General features: G+C 50.2%; 1 protein-coding gene across 1 annotated transcript in view; it reads left to right on the forward strand.

Annotated features, from left to right (window-relative positions):
• The window catches only part of LOC125427881 (cAMP-specific 3',5'-cyclic phosphodiesterase 4A-like), a 339,670-nt gene that overhangs the window by 243,523 nt on the left and 75,093 nt on the right, over window positions 1-21,054 (forward strand). The window contains 4 exon segments of the mRNA XM_048487443.1: window positions 12,849-13,034; window positions 16,339-16,375; window positions 17,111-17,184; window positions 19,435-19,510. Coding sequence (XP_048343400.1) covers window positions 12,849-13,034; window positions 16,339-16,375; window positions 17,111-17,184; window positions 19,435-19,510 — 373 coding nt within the window.

Genomic DNA, 21,054 nt, shown 5'->3' on the forward strand with positions numbered 1-21,054 from the left:
TGGGCTTCTACGTACTTGCAACTTTCTAAGGCCGTGGTGGCGAACCTTTTGGCCAATTGGCCTTGCTGGAAGGGGCTGATGGGAATTGTAGTCCATAACATCTGGAGTGCCAAAGGTTCACTACCACTGTTCTAAGGGGTCCTGTTTGGTCTTGAACCTTGAAGCAACAAACCGACTCTGTAGGGTTGATCAGTATCGTTTATTGATAGGTATCAAAGCACCCAGCTGGACAAAGTCAGTTCTGGGGGCCCTGGTTTTTGCTACCCGTTTAATCCCAATGTTAATCCCCCCTGCCTTTTCCCAAGGAGTGTGAGAAACAGTTAGTGTTGGAGCCAAGGCACCCCGAGGTCAACGATACATATAGTCAACGATACAGCTGGCATCCTGGCCTCACAGGACAGCAGAAACATCCCTGTTTCCCATGAGACTAAAATGTCAGGGGAAAGCCTAGTTATCTACACAGTATGTGAAGCCATAAAGTAAAGATCAAGGAAAGAAGACCCCAGAATAGAAGCGATGACATATAGCAGTCTGGTTACATATATCTTGCAGCAAGGTAGATACATAAATCTTGAAGCAGTTACATTGAGTTAGGAATGCGTCTCAATCACCAGATACAATCCCCCTGACAGGTCCCCAACCTTTGAAATTCTGGGACAGGGAGGTGGGGGCTGCTACTGAACGGCTGCTGCAGATGGTGGGGACGAGCACAAAACGTCAGGGAGGAAGGGCACGCATAGCTCTTTAACGTTTCTTGCAGAAGCTCTGTTTGAGAGGATGCTTTTTAAAACGCACGAAGCAGCCCGGTGCTTATGCTGTGGCTGCGGCTATTGATGAAGCAACTTTCTGAAAATCTACCTGCTCAATTTCCAGTGGCCAATCAGAAGCTCTGGTGGGCAAAAGCCCTGCCGACTTCCTAAAAACGCTTGGCGTGTGCCCAGACATATTTTTCACTTTGGCCTTTGTGATGCCCATGAGGGTTAGAATAGCGCACTTTCACCTAAATAAATTGAGATGGGTATGTGTAGGATTCCGTTTGACAACTCCAGCGGGCTTCGCTCTAGTAGAACGCATGTGTTTTGTCCAGAGCAGGTGGATTCTAATCTGAAGAACCGGGTTTGATTCCCCACTCCTCCACCTGAGAGACAGAGGCTTATCTGGTAAACCAGATGTGTTTCCACACTCCTACATTCCTGCTGGGAGTCCTTCGGCCAGTCTCAGTTCTCTCAGGACTCTCTCAGCCCCACCCACCTCACAAGGTGTCTGTTGTGGGGAGAGGAAGGGAAAGGAGCTTGTAGGCGACCTTGAGTCTCCTTACAGGAGAGAAAGTGGGGATATGAATCCAAACTCTTCTCTTCTTCTTTGGCCCTGACGCTCCCAGCTTGCTAGGCGCAGGGGCGCAGCAGCAACACGCTCCACGCATGCAGGCAGCCTGAACTTGATTGTTTCATCTCGTACATTTTCACTCTCAGTATATGGCTCTCACCCGGGCGTCTGACGTCTGAGCTCTAGCAAAGGCTGTCCCGTCCTCTGCACGGCCAAGTGGCTGTCGGGTTTGGTCCTCGCCTTCAGGCACGCTGCCGAGTGACGCAAACTTATTTCCTCTTATATGCTGTAACGCTCCAAGAGAGCTGTTTTCTCATTAGTTAGCCACGGGGGTGCTGGCTAACTGATGTGGGTGGAAATCGGCCCAGGAGTATGGCGTGCTACAATCCCCTGCGGAGTTGCTTTCTGCCCCTGATCGGGGAAATGTATTGGCAAACGAAATCCGGGGTTCGCTTTGCCACACTCATTAGCTGACTCTCTAGCAGCGGCACCCGCATGTTTCTCGAGGTTTAGTTTCATCCACACTCTGCCTCCTTCTCGGCAACCGTGTGTGGGCACAGCCCCTGGTCCCCAGGAAGCCTCCAGCCTCCATAAATCTATATGGGATGCTCAGCAAGGTGTAGTGGTTAGGAGCAGGTGCACTCTAATCTGGAGAACCGGGTTTAATTCCCCGCTCTGTCAGTTGAGCTGTGGAGGCTTATCTGGGGGACCAGATTAGCTTGTTCATTCCAACACATGCCAGCTGGGTGACCTTGGGCTAGTCACAGTTCTCTTTGAACTCTCTCAGCCCCATCCACCTCACAGGGTTTGTTGTGGGGGAAGGGAAAGGCCCCTTTTAGTCTCCTTACAGGAAAGAACGGGGGGATATAAATCCAAAAACTCTTCTTCTCCAAGCAAGGGAGGAGCTGTGACTCTGTGGTGGAGTATCAGTTTCGCATGCAGAAGGTGCCAGGTTCAAGCCCTGGCATCTCCAGTTACAGAGGAGTAGTGGGTGATATAAAAGACCAGGGAGTGATCTGCCTAAGATATTGGAGAGCCCCTGCCAATCTACTTAGAAGAAGAAGAAGAGTTTGGATTTGTATCCCCCCTTTCTCTCCTGCAGGAGACTCAAAGGGGCTGACAATCTCCTTGCCCTTCCCCCCTCACAACAAACACCCTGTGAGGTAGGTGGGGCTGAGAGAGCTCCGAGAAGCTGTGACTAGCCCCAGGTCACCCAGCTGGCGTGTGTAGAGTGCACAGGCTAATCTGAATCCCCCCAGATAAGCTCCCCACAGCTCAGGCGTTGCAAAGCTGGGAATCAAAACCCGGGTTCCCTCCAGATCAGATACACGGTGCTCTAACCCTGCATCACTCTCACCAAGCTGCTCCTACGCCACTTGTGACTTTGGATGAATCCTCATTGGCCTGAATTCAGTGTGACGTAACTTCACGTGTCTTATTGGAGCCTTTGCTTGGTTCAGCGCCCACTAATACCAGCTTAAAGGACGTGGCATTAGGGGATATGGAAAACCACTGCCAGTCTGAGTAGAAAATTCTGACCTCAGTGGGCCAGTGGTCTTATTCAGTGGAAGGAGTCTTCTTGTATTCATGAGTTCTTTCAACATTGTAGTAACAGCAACAGCAGCAGCAGATAGGAGGGACTGTGGCTCAGTGGCAAAAGCATCTGCCTGGCACACAGAAGGTGCCAGGTTCGATCCCTGGCGTCCCCAGTTGAAAGCACGGCAATAACAAAGGCCTCTGCTTGAGTCTCTGGAGAGCAGCTGCCAGGCTGAGCAGACATTGCTGACCTTGGGAGCCAGCGTGGTGTAGTGGTTAAGAGCAGGTGGATTCTAATCTGGGGAACTGGGTTTGATTCCCCACTCCTCCGCCTGAGTGGCAGAGGCTTATCTGTTGAACCATATGTGTTTGTGCACTTCCACAATCCTGCTGGGTGACCTTGGCCAGTCCCAGTTCTCTCAGAAGTCTCTCAGCCCCACCGACCTCACAAGGCGCCTGTTGCAGGGAGAGGAAGGGAAGGAGTTTGTATGCCACCTTGAGTGGGGTATAAATCCAAACTCTTCTTCTTGCGTTCATGAATTTCTCACCCCATGAAAGCACACTGCCTAGGTCAGGGGTAGGGAACCTTTAACACTCAAAGAGCCATTTGGACCCGTTTTCCACAGGAAAAGAAAACACTTGGAGCCGCAAATAATTTTTGACATTTAAAATAAAGATAACACTGTATAGATTGGGTTTTTTTACCTTTTACTCCACTCATTCTGAGAAGCGCATGGATGCGCCCACCCTGCTGCATGCAGGGCGGGAAAGGATGGGGCCAGCGGCTTGGCCTTGCCGGCCGCCGGGAAAGCACCCGCCCTGCTCGAACGGGGTGGGCGAGAGGGGAAGCCCACGGCACTGCCCAGCCGGCCACAGGCAATTGGTGTGCCCGCCCTGCTGCCTGCAGGGCGGGCAAGGATGAAGCCGGCAGCTCGGCTCGTGGAGCCGCAGTGAAGGGCAGAAGAGCCGCATGTGGCTCTCGAGCCACAGGTTCCCTACCCCTGGCCTAGGTTTTGCTCCTCTCCCTGCACACAGGCACGGGGGTCCTTTGGTAGGTACTGAAGTGACACGAGATCCAAGAAAACGAGGAGTCCTTCTAGCATTCCCATCCATACTTTTATTCCCAATCCTTGGAAAATCCATTCCAAAGATCTCGTCCGGGTGAGATTTCAAAGAGCAGGCAGCTTTCTCTCCATATTTGGGGTTTTTCAATCAGCAGACCGTTTTCTCCACATATCGGGGGGAGGGGGGCTAAAGCTTTATTTTCGACAGACTGTTTAAAGCAGTCACCTTCTTTTCCTCCTTGTTTCGAGCGGTTGACGGGCGCCTCTCAGCCCTCTTGGGCAGCCCTGGTGACGTCGGCTTGGTTGGCCTGGCCTCAAATGAACCCGGCGGCACAAGAGCCTCCAAACACCACAGTTCTTCCCGAGGAGTCGCCACACCCAGTTGTAACTGAAGACAGAGGTGGCCACAGATAGTCCAGCATGACTCTGTGTCGCTGTCTATGCTTGCTTTGTTGCCAGAGGGAATTTCCTTTTATTGAAGCTGCCCCGGTGTCCGATATCTCCCAGATACTATCCCGCAAACTATCTCGAGCCTTATGTTCCTGTAGTCGTGCCCGCGAAGTCAGCGCAAGAACGAGACGAGACGCGGAGATATCATCTGGTGGAGAGAGCCAGCAGCGGGAGCGCGGGGGTCCGTGGTCCTGGCAACTCTGCTGCATGCTAGTTTCTGACACCTTTTATTAGGGTTCTAGTGGGGGCGTGTAGAAGGGTGGACCGGGGGGGAAACCGGGAGAGCGGGAGACCGAGAGATCATCATGTGATGCATGATCTCATCGGGCTGCTACGTGCAGGAGGAAGTGCCCGCGTCCGGGTCTAATCCGCACCTGGGGGCAAGGGCCCATTGTCCCTTTGTCTGGGACACCTGGTGGTTGTGAGCTAGGTAGTTCATGACCTGTGACTCACCAGGGGGTGGGGGGAAGGGGAGCAGGTGCGACCAGAAGATCGTAGTTGGGCTGGCATTCCAGCGCTCTACCTACGGTGCTGCTGGATCAGCGGCTCATCCCTACAGTTCCTTTGGTGCCATGATAGGTCTCAGCCAAGGCCTTCCACGCAGGGCAGCAGAAACACAGGCAGTCACGCATCTTTGCCCCGATTCATTGTTGTGATATTTATTTATTTATTTATTTATTTATTTATTTATTTATTTATTTATTTATTTATAATTGGTTTTATATACCGCCCCTCCCCCGAAGGGCTCTGGGCAGTGAACAACACAATAAAACAATAGTTACAATAAAACCCCATTAAAACAGCAATCAATAATGTTATATTGGCATCCAATCGTAAAAACAGAACTTCATAGATCCACCCTGGAAAATGAAACAGAGAAGCGGGAGAACCCAGAATGGGGTGAAAAGGAGGGGGGAAAAGGGAGGGGTGCACTCAGCGGCCGGGCCCCTCCAAACGCCTTGCAACTAATTCGGTCTTACAGGCCCTGCGGAACTCTCCAAGATCCCGCAGGGCCCGGATAGTTGGTGGTAGCGTGTTCCACCAGGCAGGGGCCAGTGCTGTAAAAGCCCTGGCCCGGGTAGAGGCCAGCCACATCATCGAGGGGCCAGGGACCACCAGTAAATTGGCCTCTAACGAACGTAGAGGCCGTGTAGGGACATATGGGTGGTAAGGCTGTGGTGGTGGTAAGGCTGGCTTGCAAACAGGGCTTCGGGCGCACAAAATGCTACACATCAGGGAAGTACGGGCATGCTTGGATTTACTGGAAGCTGGGGTGGTTGATAAAAAAACTGTTCTCCAAGTGGAAGAATCTCAAAACCTTACTGGCAGGGAGTGACCGAAACGTACTCCACCGCAGCAGTGGGATGAAGTGTGTAACCCCTGCAATGAAAGGGCCAGTTGAGTTTTCAACATCTGAAGTAATAACTGTGATTCTAACAACTGTTAGCTGTATTAGGATGGATGGTGGATGTTGAGATTTTGTGTGGGTTATTAATATTATAGTTGTGTAATTGTGTTTTTTTCTGTTTCTGAACATCCTCTGAGCTATTGTGACTGACTGGGGTGAGCAGTGAAAAAGCCACATACTTACATTACATTTGCGGTGTCCTGCTGGGCTGTTAGAACTGTCTACTTTGGGCGATTCTGCACATGAGTAAAATAGGTTCGACCCAGTTCCCTGAGAAGGGTAGTGACCTAGGTCGAATCCATTGTTGTTCCCCACTGCAACCAGCTTGATCCCAGCTCGGAGGGCGGGATCATCCTGTGCCTCTTCGCCGCTTTGTTCCGATTGGCTACTGTTCTACGGCCATGTTCCGTCTATCCCCACACACGTTATAAAAAAACTGCCGCAGGAATGGAGGGACAAAGGTGGCGTTTTTTGATTAGCCAGCTGTACGCATTCCCGAAACACTCAGCTGTGATTGGCTGAATGGGGGACTCCTGGCCCCAGAGATTCCGCACTTTACTGGAATCAAGCTGAGTTCGAGCGTGGTTCCCTGAAAAAGTAGTAGTTCCCAACTGGAGTCGGAAATTTGACCATCACACGGGGCGAAGCTGGTACAAAACCATGTTGATCCCAGTGGTTGTGCGGAGCACTTAGGTCGAACGCAGCTCCAACTTAGGTCGATAACTCAAGTGCGGAATCGTCCTTCGGCCAGATGTGAGCAGGAGAAGGGGGGTGGGGGGAATTTTCCACCCCCCACGTGACTGAACAGGAACCCGCCTGGGGCATTTGTCCCCACCCCGCCCCATGGAAGCTATGCCGCTGATAACAGGTCTTGCAAACCAAAGGCCGTGGCTTCCATGACGGAGTCCATCTATCTCATGTTGATTGTTCTCACGTTCCATGTTGCTTTTATATGCATTGAACAGCTCGGGACTTTCCTTTTGCATCCGTCCGTGTCAACCACTGGACTCCCTTCCAGATTGAATCCAGTTGTGTCGTTCAGAATAGTGGTCCTCATCGTTGTTCTTTGCTCTTTCCCAGAAGTGGACTAGGTGCCATTGAACCTGGGGGATCCTGTCCAACTATATTTTCTTTTGGTTTGGGTTGTCTCATCATAGGGTTTTTGTGGGGAAAGTTGGCCAGAAGTGTTTCACCGCTGCCTTCTTCTGCACAGTACTAACCAGGGTTAGCTGATGTGGTGCTGCCATTTTCTATGAAACGTCCTCCACCAGGGTCACCTTCCACTGTTGCTGCCCAGTGGCTACTCTCCAATGATTCCTCTGCTCCCATTTCACTAGAATTTATCAGATTTTGGAAGCTAAGCAGAGTTGGCCCTGGTTATGAGTTGGATGGTAGACCACCAAGGAAGTCTAGGGTTGCTGCATAGAAGCAGGAAACGGCAGACCACCTCTCTTGCCCTGACCAAGATGGCCGACACTAGCCCAGTCTCCTCTGATCTGGAAAGCTAAGCAGGGTTGGCCTTGGCTAGTCCTTGGATGAGAGACCACCATGGAAGTCCAAGGTATACTGTGGCAAACCACATCTGTTTGTCTCTGCCCTGACCTGGATTGCCCATGTTATAATACATCTGCCTTTCCATCTGCCTTCCCGTGGGCACAGGGGGTGGGGGAGGGGAGTGCAGCTAGACGCCATCTGCATTTTTATGGGTTCTTGTATTATACATACTGATGTATTAAATTATGGTTTGATGTATGTTTTAAACTGTTGTTCACCGCCCTGAGCCCTTAGGGGGAGGGCGGTATAATAATAATAATAATAATAATAATAATAATAATAATAATAATAATAATAATAATATAAGAAAATAGCTGTAAGAAAATAGCCCAAACTGACTATCTCGAACGTCACAATAGGCTAGCAGCAATGGTGCACTGGAACCTTTGCAAAAAGTACAGCCTGCCCTGTAGCAAGACCTGGTACGAGCACAAGCCAGAGAAGACCACAGAAAATGAAGAAGCAAAAATACTCTGGGACTTTAGAATAGACAGACAGACACCTGGCACACAACACCCCAGACATAACAGTGGTAGAGAAAAAACATTTTTGGATCATCGATGTTGCTGTGCCAGTTGACAGCAGGGTAGAGGACAAAGAGCTGGAAAAGATCACAAAATACAAGGACCTACAAATTGAAGTTGAAATCCATTGTGGTAAAAGAACAACAGTAATCCCAATTAGTAGTCGGTGCTCTAGGAGGAATCCCAAGAAATCTTGAAAAACATCTGGAAAGCCTAAACTTGGACAGAACATTAGTCCACATAAGCTGTAGAAAGTAGCACTTCTAGGAACTGTACATATCTTCTATTTAAATAATTTAATATCCTAGGTCCTTGGGAAGGACTCGATATTCAGAGATGAATTCCAGACACTTGTGCTGTGTTGTTATGTTTATAATAATAATAATAATAATAATAATAATAATAATAATAATAATAATAATAATAATAATAATAATAATAATAGGGAAGTGCCAGACGTGTGCTGTAATGCAAAATCCAGCATAACGATCTTGTTTGCTGTGTATAACTGTTTTTGTATCAATATAATAATAATAACATTATTATTATTATTATTATTATTATTATTATTATTATTATTATTATTATTATTATTAGCCGCTGATGGGCCCCCCTCCTCTCTTACAACATCAAGCGGAGTTTGCCACCCCTTCCTTCTGGTTTTAAGGGAATGGTTAGTAGTTGCCATCTTCTATGTTGAATTAATAATGCTGCATTTTAATGGGGTGGGGTTTATTCTATTAGAGCCTATTAACTGATATTTATTGAATTTTAATTTGATACATGTGCTCTATTTTATATTTGTTCACCGCCCTGAGCCCTCCGGGGGAGGGCGGTATATAAACCCAACCAATAATAATAATAATAATAATAATAATAATAATAATAATAATCTTGGATACCCAGTAGGGTTGCCCCTGGTGAGTATTTATTTATTGCTATGCAGAGGCAGAGTTGTTATGCAGATGGCAAACCACCTCGTAAACATCTCCTGCCTAGAAAACCCTGCAGGGTCCCCCCAAAAAAGCCGACTCCAGCGTGAAGGCACTTTCCACCCCTGCTCAACAGATGCCTGACTGCATTCCTAACTAGGGTAGGATTTGAACCCCTAGCTTCAACTCACGTGTGCTTCTCTTCTTGTGCCTCAGTTTCTCAACCTGTGAAGTTAAGTCGAGGAAATGCGAAGGGCCGCCCTGTGCCTTACCAGTCCAAGAGTCAATCCTTTAAAGACTTTGTTGCACGTGCTTTGGCTGTTATCCGTCAGCCCAGAGGGAGAATTCTGTTGCATAAGGAGTTTCGGTCTGGCTGGCCCATGGGGACGGGGACGGGGTGTGTGTGTGTCAAATGCCCTCAATCACAACGACGGGGGGGTGGTGGGGGCAAAATGAGTTCCGTGTTTTTACCAGGTGACTCCCTCCCCCTCCATTTTATGCAGCGGTTCCTGCGTTTTTTTTGGAACAGGTTGTTATACCGTTTAAATTTGAAATAAAGCTAATTCAAGGCCTTGCGTTCAGGAAACTTGAAGTGTTGGGTTCGGATCTGTGTTCACAACGTCGCCTGATGCGTGACTGTGGGGAAGATGAGTAGATAAGAGGGGTTCTCTTTCTGGCATTCGAACCTGCTGAACCTGGGGAGGCCGGGTGCGCGAGCAACCGCCTCTCTGAGAGGACGAGGTCTGCCCAGCTGTTGACAACAGACCCCTGCCTGGGCAAACCAGCCCGCTCGGGCTGTCAGCGTTCAGACGGAGCTTGAAAACCTCTTGGAACTAAAACAGATATGCAGACTACAGGCACCAATTCCCCCGGAGAAGTGGCCCTCCAGATGTTATGGACTACAGCTCCCATCATCCCCTGCCAGCATGCTGGCAGGGGATGATGGGAACTGTAGTCCATAACATCTGGAGGGCCGCGAGTTTGACACCTGTGCTGTGGAGGGTGGACTCTATTTAGCATTACAACCAGCTAAGGTCCTTAGACCCACCCCCCAAATCTCCAGGACTTTCTCAAGGCCAAGTTGGCATCCTTGTGCCGGCCGTGCTGCCGAGGCGCGTCCGATGACGTGAATTCCTCCAATCCCAGGCCCCGAGGGAGGCGTTTGCAGCTATTCCGTTGGGGCTCTGGTCTAGTTCTGCGGGCGTCTTTGCAGCTTTGCGTTTCAGAGCAGCAGATCGTACCCACAGCTGCGGAAAATATTTTGGCTCCAAGCGTTGTCGCTGGAGGGACGGGCGTTGGCCCCTCGGGCTGGAAAGCATGCCTGCTGTCAGCGATTGAGAATCTTTCTGTCCTCACCCCCCTCCGTCGGCCACCTCTCAGTGGGAACGGGGGGGGGGGGATTCTTTCCATCTTCAAATGACCACTTGCAGATGTGGTTTCGATCCGTTTGGGTTTTCTTGAAGTTCCGCTTCTCTTTGAAGGGTGTTTCACTTGGAGTAGTTGAGCTGCAGTATGTTATACGCATGTTATAAACATCATGAGAAAATGCTACTGGAACACGGCCATACAACCCGGAGAACCCACAACACCCTAGTATGTTGTAGTTGTTCCATGGGCTCTCTGCACCCCATCTGGGTTCAAATCCTACCCAGATGGGTCTCTATTGCCCCTTCCAGCTCTATGATTCTATGACTCTGCAGAAGCTACACTGTGACTGCAGGCAACGTGCATACAGAGGCCGTGGGCCCTTTTGCCAGATTCTAGGGGCAAAAATCACGTTAAAGTGATGAGTGACTGTAGGGTTAGAGATCGAAGGGTTGGGTTTGAGGCAGGGAAGGACTCCAGGGGATATACTACCCTCCAAAGCTGCCATTCTCTCCCGGGCAACTGATGTAGCAAAATGTAAAGTGATGCAAAAAATCCAAACTTCACATACATGCTACAGGGGTCAGTGCTATCAGTCGCAGACCAGGAAAGGGATTTGGGCATCTTAGTTGATAGTTCCATGGGAATGTCGACTCAATGCATGGCAGCTGTGAAAAAGGCAAACTCTATGCTGGGGATAATTAGGAAAGGAGTTGATAATAAAACTGCAAAGATTGTCATACCCTTATATAAAGCCGTGGTGCGACCGCACTTGGAGTACTGTGTTCAGTTCTGGTCGCCACATCTCAAAAAGGATATCGAAGAGATAGAAAAAGTGCAGAGAAGGGCAACGAGGATGATTGAGGGACTGGAGCACCTTCCTTTTGAGGAGAGGCTGCAGCGTTTGGGACCCTTCAATTTGGAGAGGAGATTGAAGTCTATAAAATTATGCATGGGGTAGAAAATGTCGACAGAGAGAACTGTGAATAGCCCAAGGTCACCCAGCTGGCATGTGTGGGAGTGCACAAGCTAATCTGGTTCCCCAGATAAGCCTCCACAGCTCAAGTGACAGAGTGGGGAATCAAACCCGGAATTGATAATAAAACTGCAAAGATTGTCATGCCCTTATATAAAGCAGTGGTGCAACCGCACTTGGAGTACTGTGTCCAGTTCTAGTCACCACATCTCAAAAAGGATATTGAGGAGATAGAAAAAATGCAGCGAAGGGCAACAAGGATGATTGAGGGACTGGAGCACCTTCCTTTTGAGGAGAGGCTGCAGCATTTGGGACCCTTCAATTTGGAGAGGAGATTGAAGTCTATAAAATTATGCATGGGGTAGAAAATGTCGACAGAGAGAAATCTTTCTCTCTTTGTCACAATACTAAAACCAGGGGGCATACATTGAAAATGCTGGGGGGAGCGGGGGGAATTAGGACTAATAAAAGGAAACACTTCTTCACACAACGTGTGATTGGTGTTTGGAAGATGCTGCCACAGGAGGTGGTGATGGCCACTAACCTGGATATCTTCAAAAGGGGCTTGGACAGATTTATGGAGGCTGGATGTTATTTTATTTATTTATTTATTTATTTATTCATTCATTAGATTTTAAACCGCCCATCCCCGAAGGGCTCTGCCAAACCAAAGGGTTAGGCCATTCATATGTCCGATACATGGACAACATGGCCGCTCGCTAACGTAAACACCAAGTCATTTAGGGTGAGACTGATAATCTTGTTTTTTTAAAAATAAATGTCACTTTCAACATGTTTTTGAAAAGTGCAGTGTGGTATGAAGTCCAGCAGGGGGTGTGAAGACCTCAGTGGAAACTACTACAGCGAGAAAGAATTTTAGGGCTGGTGAGATGTCCATCACTCACAAATATTTGACATTTGTTCCCAAAGGTGTGCAGTTTCGGCAGGGTGTCCAGGTGTCCAGGTTAGCCAATGTGCGACCCCGCCACGCAAGGAGAAGGGGGGGTGGGGGGTGTCCGTGTTCCCAAAATTGCCGACGACCTGCAATGTTTCCATCAAAGATCCAAGTTCTTTCTCCGAGTCTGAAGTTTGCGGGCTCACAATAAATGAAGTGGAAGAATAATATCAGGGCAGGTGTTGCTGTTCTGCGTGGTCTTGAGGATCAGCATCTTGCTGTAGTCCCCTCTCTGGCATGGAAACTTTCTGGGTGGCCTTGGACTAGTCTCACACTCTCGGCCTGGCCTACCTTACAGGGTTGTTGTGAGGGTTAAATGGAGTAGCGGAGAAGAATGTAAGCTGCTTTGGGAGTATAAATGAATGAATGGAAGGAAGGAAGGAAGGAAGGAAGGAAGGAAGGAAGGAAGGAAGGAAGGAAGGAAGGAAGGAAGGAAGGAAGGAAGGAAGGAAGGAAGGAAGGAAGGAAGGAAGGAAGGAAGGAAGGAAGGAAGGAAGGAAGGAAGGAAGGAAGGAAGCTAAAAAATTTAAGGTGAAAAAGGATAATCGGGCCTTTATCCAGGCTATGCCTTTTAATTCTGACCTTTTATAACCAGCTGTTGGTTCTTCAGAGGAACAAAATGGAGTTTGGAAGTAAACAGAGGATACTATTTTATCTTATTTATTGCTAGATTCTGGGCTGGATGTTCCATGCTGGGAGATTCCAGGATGGAGAGTTCTTTCCTCCTTGACTCTTCTCTTTTTTTTCTCTCTGTCCAGCTTCGATGTGGAGAATGGCCCCTCTCCTGGACGCAGCCCGCTGGATTCCCAGGCCAGCCCAGGCCTGGTGCTTCACCCCAGCTTTCCGCAGAGCCAGAGACGCGAATCCTTCCTGTACCGTTCGGACAGCGACTACGACATGTCGCCCAAAACGATGTCCCGCAACTCCTCCGTCGCCAGTGAAGCGTGAGTTCCTCTCCATCCTTGGAAGGAACGGGTGGAAACAAGGAGGGATGGAGGCACAATTTAAGAAAGGAACAGGGGGTTCCAGAACCAGAGCCTGGGGCAAAATGGCTCCCAGGCCTGTCTGCTGCACCACCCCCCATGCCTGCTAAAAAACAACCTTTATTAACATATAGAACCAGTGTGTAGTCTGGGCTTCTGAGGCACTCGTGCCCGGTCCAGCAGGGGGACGTGGCTATGTGGGGGGCCATTTTGCGTCCCCATGTAACCTGCAATGGTGGCACCTGGGATAATGTCCCCGGATGTCCCCATTGTAGCTACGCCACTGCACGCACGCACGCACGCTCACACACACACCCCATGATGCTGGCAAGCAGTTGCTGTGGAAGAAATCCTGCATAAAAACTAACAGAGGCGCATTAAGGAACAGACAGGAACGCACAAAACTGCTGTGTCCTGAGTCAGACCTTCAGTCCTCAGGCTCAGCACTGTCTGCTCTGACTGGCAGCATCTCCCTGGGGTCGTCGGCCGAGGTCTTTCGCATCACTTACGGCCTGGTCCTTTTAGCTGGAGTTGCCGGGGGTTGAGCCTTCTGCCACGCCGATGCTCTGCCGCTAAGCCCCTCCTCTGAGGCATCACTCATACATGACAACACATGAAACTGCCTTATACAGAGTCAGACCATCTGTCAACCTTAGTATTGTCTACTCTGACCGGCAGCAGTCCTGCAGGGTCTCAAGTAGAGGTATTTCACATCACCTATCAGCTGGTCCTTTTAGCTGGAGTTGCCAGGGATTGAACCAGGGGCCTCCTGCATGCCAGAGGCTCCACCCATGAACCTCTCCTCACCAACCAGGATTCAGCCTCCCCATTCCGTAAAAGGGGGAGGGACCAGTGGAGTCCACAGACTGGGTTGTCATTAGGAACTTAAGAACATAAGAACAAGCGAACAAGCCAGCTGGATCAGACCAGAGTCCATCTAGTCCAGCTCTCTGCTACTCCCAGTGGCCCACCAGGTGCCTTTGGGAGCTGAGATGCAGGATGTGAAAGCAATGGCCTTCTGCTCCTGAGCACCTGGTCTGCTAAGGCATCTGCAATCTGAGATCAAGGAGGATCAAGGTTGGGAGCCAGTGATCGACTTCCCCTCCATAAATCTGTCCAAGCCCCTTTTATTTATTTATTTATTTATTGTATTGTATTTGTATACCGCCCTCCCCGAAGGCTCAGGGCGGTTTCCAACAAATAAAAATTTAAAACATCATATATATATATAGGTTAATTAAAATACATAAAATATTAAACTAGAGATGGCTTCAGCTATTCTATTCCCCCTTTTATGAACCCACGGGAGACCAGATGTTTGCTTTTTATTGCGGTTGATATCATCCCGGCTGGCCAAACGCCTGGCGGAACAGGTCCGTTTTACAGGCCCTGCGGAAACTTTGTAAATCCCGCAGGGCCCTGATCTCACCTGGAAGCCTGTTCCACCTGTGGTAGGGGGGGGCCAGAGGCCGTAAAAGCCCTAATGGCCCTTGTAGAGGCTACAGCCGGATCGCCTGCTGGGGCCAGGGATCACCAGTAGGTCCGGGCCTTCCAATGAACGGAGGGGCCTAGAAGGGCGATATAGGGAGAGACGGGTCCCTTAGATATGCACAGGGCCAAAGGAGCGCCCGAATGGGCTTTAAAGGTCAAAACCAAAACTTTAAACATGACCCGGGTACTCTCACTTCGGCAGCCAGTGCAGTTGGTGGCATAGGACCGGAGTAATCCGATCCCTTGCTGTTGCTCCGGAAAGGAGTCTGGCTGCGCAGCATTCTGTACCGAAGCTTTCAGTTTCCAGATCATGGCCAAAGGTAAGCCCGCTGTGAGCTAGAAGTTACAGTAGTCTAATCTAGAGGTGACCGTGGCATGGATCACAGTGGCCAGATCAGAACGGGAGAGATCACGGGGCCAGTTGCCGTGCCTCGCCGTAGATGGTAAAAGCTGCCGCAGGGCTGTCTGGGTGACCTGGACCACCAATGATAGAGATGGATCCAGAGTCACCCCCAGGCTCTTGGCGGACGAAGTTAATTTTAACGTCTCGCCAAGAAGGGTAGGCAGGCCAAAGGCCACCGGACACTCCCCCCGGCCCAGCCACAGGACCTCCGTCTTAGTGGGATTCAACTTCAGCCGACTTGCACTCCAACCAACCAGCCACAGCATCAAGACAACGCTGGAGAGCATCAGGGGCCGAGGTCGGGCTGCCCTCCATTGTGAACAAGAGCTGGGTGTCATCAGCGTATTGGTGACACCGCAGCCCAAAACTCCGAACTAGACTCGCCAGGGGGTGCATGTAGATATTAAAAAGCATCGGGGAGAGTATCGCTCCTTGCGGCACCCCACACATAATGGGGCCATCCAGGTTTAAAGCTATCCAGGTTAGTGGCCATCCCCACCTCCTGTGGCAGCATATTCCAAACACCAATCACGCGTTGCGTGAAGAAGTGTTTCCTTTTATTAGTCCTAATTCTTCCCCCCAGCATTTTCAATGGGAAAAGGAAACACTTCTTCATACAACGTGTGATTGGTGGTGATGTGAAATATGCTGTCCACAGATATTACCAACAGATACACTGGACAGATTTATGGAGGAGAAGTTGGGATCTATGCTGCTACAGGAGGTGGTGGTATGGCCACATAACCTGGATCAGCTTTTAAAAGGGCTTGACAGGGATTTAAGGGAGGGAGAAGCTTGACCCATGGCTCACCCATCTTGATCCTCTCCTTGATCTGAGGTTGGGTCAAATGCCAGTAGCACCTTAGCAGACCAGTGAGTTGCTGGGGCAGCAGCAGCAACAGCAGCAGAAGGCCATTGCTTTCACCTCCTGCACGTGAGCTCCCAAAGGCACCTGGTGGGCCACTGTGAGTAGCAGAATGCTGGACTAGATGGACTCTGGTCTGATCCAGCAGGCTAGTTCTTATGTTCTTAAGGTGCCACCACTCCAGGTGGGTAGCCATATTGGTCTGCAGTAGAAGAGCTACATTTGAGTCCAGTGGCTCTTAGACACCTGCAAGATTTTGGGGGTATATATCAAAGCTCTGTACCTCAGATGAAGAACAATCTGTTGTTTAAGTGCAGATGGTTTCAGAGTTAGAACAATGTCTCTTCACTGCCCAGCAAAAACAATCCTACAAGATTTATTTTGTATCCATGACTCAAGTGTCTTGCCAAAAAACGTAGCCAGTTTCGAGCTTTGGCGGAGGGCCTTAGTGTCTGCCCTCTGTCCTGCCCAGCTAATTCATGCTCTGTTGTTTATGTTTTTCACAGCCATGCGGAAGACCTGATAGTGACCCCGTTTGCCCAGGTATGTCCCAGTTTCCAGCATATTTCAGGTGGTGAAGGGTACTTACAACAGGGCAGCATGGGTCTTATTCTTCCCAGAGATATTTGCCCTGGACTGGACAATTTTGACCTGCTTTTTATCCAATGCCGTCCTAAATAAAACCATCTTCAATGGCCTCCCAAAAGAAGGAGGCCAAGCGCATCTCTCTGTGGAGGTTGTACCTTAATTGTGGGGCTACCACTGAAAAGGCTCTTTTGAAAAGGCTCAGTATGACTGTCTTGCAGCGTAGTGTACCGTTAGGGCAGGGGGGAAAGTATGACTGTCTTGCAGCGTAGTGTATCGTTAGGGCAGGGGGGAAAGTATGACTGTCTTGCAGCGTAGTGTATCGTTCTCTGGCTTGTGACATCAGCTGCTTTTGTTGTTGCCAGATTAAACTGGGGAGGTTTGCCAGGTGCGTTGTTCGATCCTATGGCCCACCACACAAGACGGCTTCCCTCTCTTGCTTTTCATGCAGTTTGTGTACAATCAAAGCAGGCCCCTGTACTCCTCTGTCCTGGGACGTGGGGAGGCAGAATTCAGTCCCCTCTCCTTCCACGTTTTTCTCTGGTTGCACATGTCCTTTTGGTTCCCGCAGCCCACATTACAACCTGTGCTTCCTGGCAGTCGAATCTGGACACAATTGCTGCTCTACTTTTCATTATTGTGAAGCCCGGACTGGTCGTCTTCATTTGGTCTTTCTCCATTTCCTCCCGGCAGGTCCTGGCGAGTCTGAGAAGTGTGCGTAGTAATTTTTCCATCCTTGCAAATGTGCCCACACCAGCATCCAGTAAGTAAGTATCCACCAGCACCAGGGACGTCCCCCCCCCCCCAAAAAAAAATCTATTACTTCTCCTTGCTCCTGGCCTGTGGTGGGTAGCTAGCGGGTTTGTTGGACGAATCGTTTGGAAATTCAGTGCAAGCAGGAGGGAAACCCTGCTGTTTTCTCAACCTTCACGCTTTCCAAGAGGGAATTCCTGTGCAGCATTTAATCATGATGAGCAATGGAACCTCCATGTTCAGAGACAGTGTAGCTTGGAGAACAAGTTCTGGGCTTGGGGGAGGCAAACAGCAGAGAAGAGGATATCATGCCCTCGTCAGAAGCTTCCCAGTTTGCTTGGCCAGTGTTGGAAACAGGATACTGGGTTAGACGGATTGATCCGGCCGTGCTGGTCTCTCTCTCCACAGAGTGACTTTTTGGTGTTGTGTGTGTGTCAGATGCTTAGGAAGAAGCCCAGTCAGAAGAGAACATGACCCTCTTGCTTGCGTCCCTAGCCACGATTCTCTTCCCTGGGATGAAATTAACTCCAAAGAAAGAAGCTGAAGAGTATTTCTAAGGCAGCCTTTCCCAAACTTTTTTTCCCCATGGCCCGGTTATTTTAATACTTCTCCTCCGTGACCCTCTAAAATGTTTATGGCCTATTCATTAGTAAAATAAAACAAATTTGAATATCACCCCGCCATACGTCTGCCCATGCTGGCTTGGCAGGGGCGAGCCTAACCCCACGCCGGACTTCACCTGCACGCGGCGGCGGGGGGCTGCTTCCATCCCCACCTCCCATGCGGCACCGGCACCAGCGTCTGCTGCGAGCTGTGGCTCCGGGCCTGGCCCCTTTCTGGGTGATCAGCTGGCCAGGGAGGAGCCCCAAAGCTGCTGTATCTTGACATCTGGTTTGGCTCCAGATGCTTTCTGAGTAAGGACGGGGGTGGGGTGGTCAGCCCCAGCCCCAGACATCAAGTGACCCAGCATTTTGCTTCCGTGACCCAATGCCAGGGCACGACCTACCAATGGGGAGATGCTGGTCTAAGGATCTCACGGCCGGAATCGACCGGCTGTTGTGGAGTTTTTTGGGCTGCGTGGCCGTGGTCTGGTAGTTTTGCTCCTGACGTTTTTCCTACCACTGCGGCTGGCACCTACAGAGGCACGTCACGTTACCATTAGGAGCAAAAGTTAACAGACCATAGCCAGGCGGCCCAGAAAACCCGCAGCAGCCAAGGTCTGAAGCCTTTGGACAAAAAAGGACAAAAAAGGAAGCCAACCTATTTGAAGAGTTGGAATTCTGCAAGGCGGTGTCTCTTTCCTCTATGTGGGTTGCCCGGTGCAGACATATCCAGTTCGAAAGGGTTTGAATCCAAATTAGAGATGAAAGATCCCCACTGGCAGCGTCAAGAAACAAATTCTGGGAGCGTTAATTTTATCGTGCTCCTGATTCCGGGAATTTCCCACCCTCTTGTCAGAACCCAGAGGGATTTTCTTCCTCTCGGGGCTCACCAGCTTCGTAACCAGAGAATTCTCCTTTGTGACTGATTCTGCCCCTTTCCACACGGGAGGGCTTGCCGGGAGTTGCCGTATTGCTGCCGCAGATGCTGAAACAGCACAGGAGGGGATGCCGTAGGGTAGGTTTCCACCTAGTTTCCCAGTCCCCTGCGAAACCCTTTTTTATTTAGAGAGCCAGCGTGGTGTAGTGGTTAAGAGCAGGTGCACTCTAATCTGGAGAACCAGGTTTGATTCCCCGCTCTGCCACTTGAGCTGTGGAAGCTTATCTGGGGAACCAGATAACCCGGGGGGGGGGCAGGAGCTGGCATGTGCCTGTGGTGAACATCTTGGCAGGGGGGGGAGCCGCTGGGCACCAGCTGAGTTGCCATGCCATGGGAGAGGCCAGGTGCAAGGACCTGGCCAGTGTCTGGCACCTTCCCCCCCCCCCCCATGACAAAACAGTGTGCGCCTGGGGACATGGAATACCCATGTCCCCATTAGCGATATGCCACTGGCTGAGGGAAAGCAGGAAAAGAAACCCTACTTCCCAAGCAAGGCCTGTAACAGGAGGTTCCACCTCAGCAGCTGTGCTTAAAAGCATTGGCATTTCTGTCCCCTGGGGAAAGGCCTTTATTTGCATCTATGAACTTGCAGGCCAGATTTCTTGTCTTGGGGAAGTTATTTGCGGGGTGGGGGGGGGCAGGCACTGACCTTTCGTGGCCCACGCAGAGAGGGAAACGCTCTAGTAGTCTGACCTCGGATTGTTTTCTCTCTCCTTGCCCTTCAGGAGGTCTCCCGTGGGCGGCCAGCCGACTGTATGCAAAGCCACCCTCTCAGGTAACAGTCGTGTGGTTGTAGGGGTTGTGGGTTTCCAGGGAGTCCTGTCCAGTCATCACCAGCTCAGTTTGGGAGAACGAAGGGTTTCCGCCGTGCTGTTTCCCGTCCCCTTCTGAGGCCTCCGTGAGAGGTCACGTTCCATAAGGCATGTTTTCTGTGGGAAAATAATCTACTGCCCACCCCATCGAGGAAGAAACGTAGGCCCTCTGTACTGTCATGAGCCAGGGTGGTGTGGTGTAGTGGTTTAAATGGATCTGGGAGACGCAGGGTTTGCTCGGCCATGGAACATTGCTGGGCGACTTGGGCCAGTTGCACATTCTCAGTCTAACCTACCTCGTAGGGTTGTTGTGAGGATAAAATGGAAGGGAAGAACATGAGCTGCTTTGGGTCCCCATTGGGAAGGAAAACAGAATATTAATTAGTAAGTGGCGTAGTGGTTAAGATCAGGTGGACTCTAATCTGGAGAACCGGGTTTGATTCCCCACTCTGCCACCTGAGCTGTGGAGGCCTATCTGGGGAACCAGATTAGCTTGACCACTCCAGCACAAGCCAGCTGGGTGACCTTGGGCTAGTCACAGCTCTTTGGAGCTCTCTCAGCCCCACCCACCTCGCAGGGTGTTTGTTGTGGGGGTGGGGGGAGGGAAAGGAGATTGTCAGCCCCTTTGAGTCTCCTTACAGGAGAGAAAGGTGGGGTATAAATCCAAACTCTTCTTCTAAATGCCAAATGCTGCAAGGCATGTTGGCAAAGAGCATACTGAGGACAGGAAACAGTGCCCTGAGCACAGTTAGGGCACAGCGCTGCGTGGGTACTCCCTCTCCCCTTTAAAAATTGGATTCCCAAGTAGAGCAAAACCTGGAAGTGGAATCAACCTTTGAAGCTAACCTGGTGTTATGTGCCAGTAGGAGCAGCAGTGGCGTAGGAGGTTAAGAGCTCATGTATCTAATCTGGAGGAACCAGGTTTGATTCCCTGCTCTGCCGCCTGAGCTGTGGAGGCTTATCTGGGGAATTCAGAGTAGCCTGTGCACTCCCACACACGCCAGCTGGGTGACCTTGGGCTAGTCACAGCTCTATGGAGCTCTCTCAGCCCCACCCACCTCACAGGGTGTTTGTTGTGAGAGGGGAAGGGCAAGGAGATTGTCAGCCCCTTTGAGTCTCCTGCAGGAGAGAAAGGGGGGATATAAATCCAAACTCTTCTTCTTCTTCTTCAGTTTAAGGACAATCTGTCATAGAGTGTCAAAGTTTGTCATCTCCCTCTTAGGAAAAATCTAAAGCCATAGAAAAGAGTATTCACAGTTATAGTCTGTGGCCCAGTTTGGTTGGGGGTTAACCCCTTTCGCCTCTGCCATTTTCCTGATGCATGACTCTCATTCTCCCCCAAGTATGAGGGCCTATAGCAGTGGTGGCGAACCTTTGGCACTCCAGATGTTATGGACTACAATTCCCATCAGCCCCTTCCAGCATGGCCAATTGGCCATGCTGGAAGGGGCTGATGGGAATTGTAGTCCATAACATCTGGAGTGCCAAAGGTTCGCCACCACGGCCTTAGAAAGTTGCAAGTACGTAGAAGCC

The sequence above is a fragment of the Sphaerodactylus townsendi genome, linkage group LG03 (assembly GCF_021028975.2).
Source record: "Sphaerodactylus townsendi isolate TG3544 linkage group LG03, MPM_Stown_v2.3, whole genome shotgun sequence".
Lineage (NCBI taxonomy): Eukaryota > Metazoa > Chordata > Lepidosauria > Squamata > Sphaerodactylidae > Sphaerodactylus > Sphaerodactylus townsendi.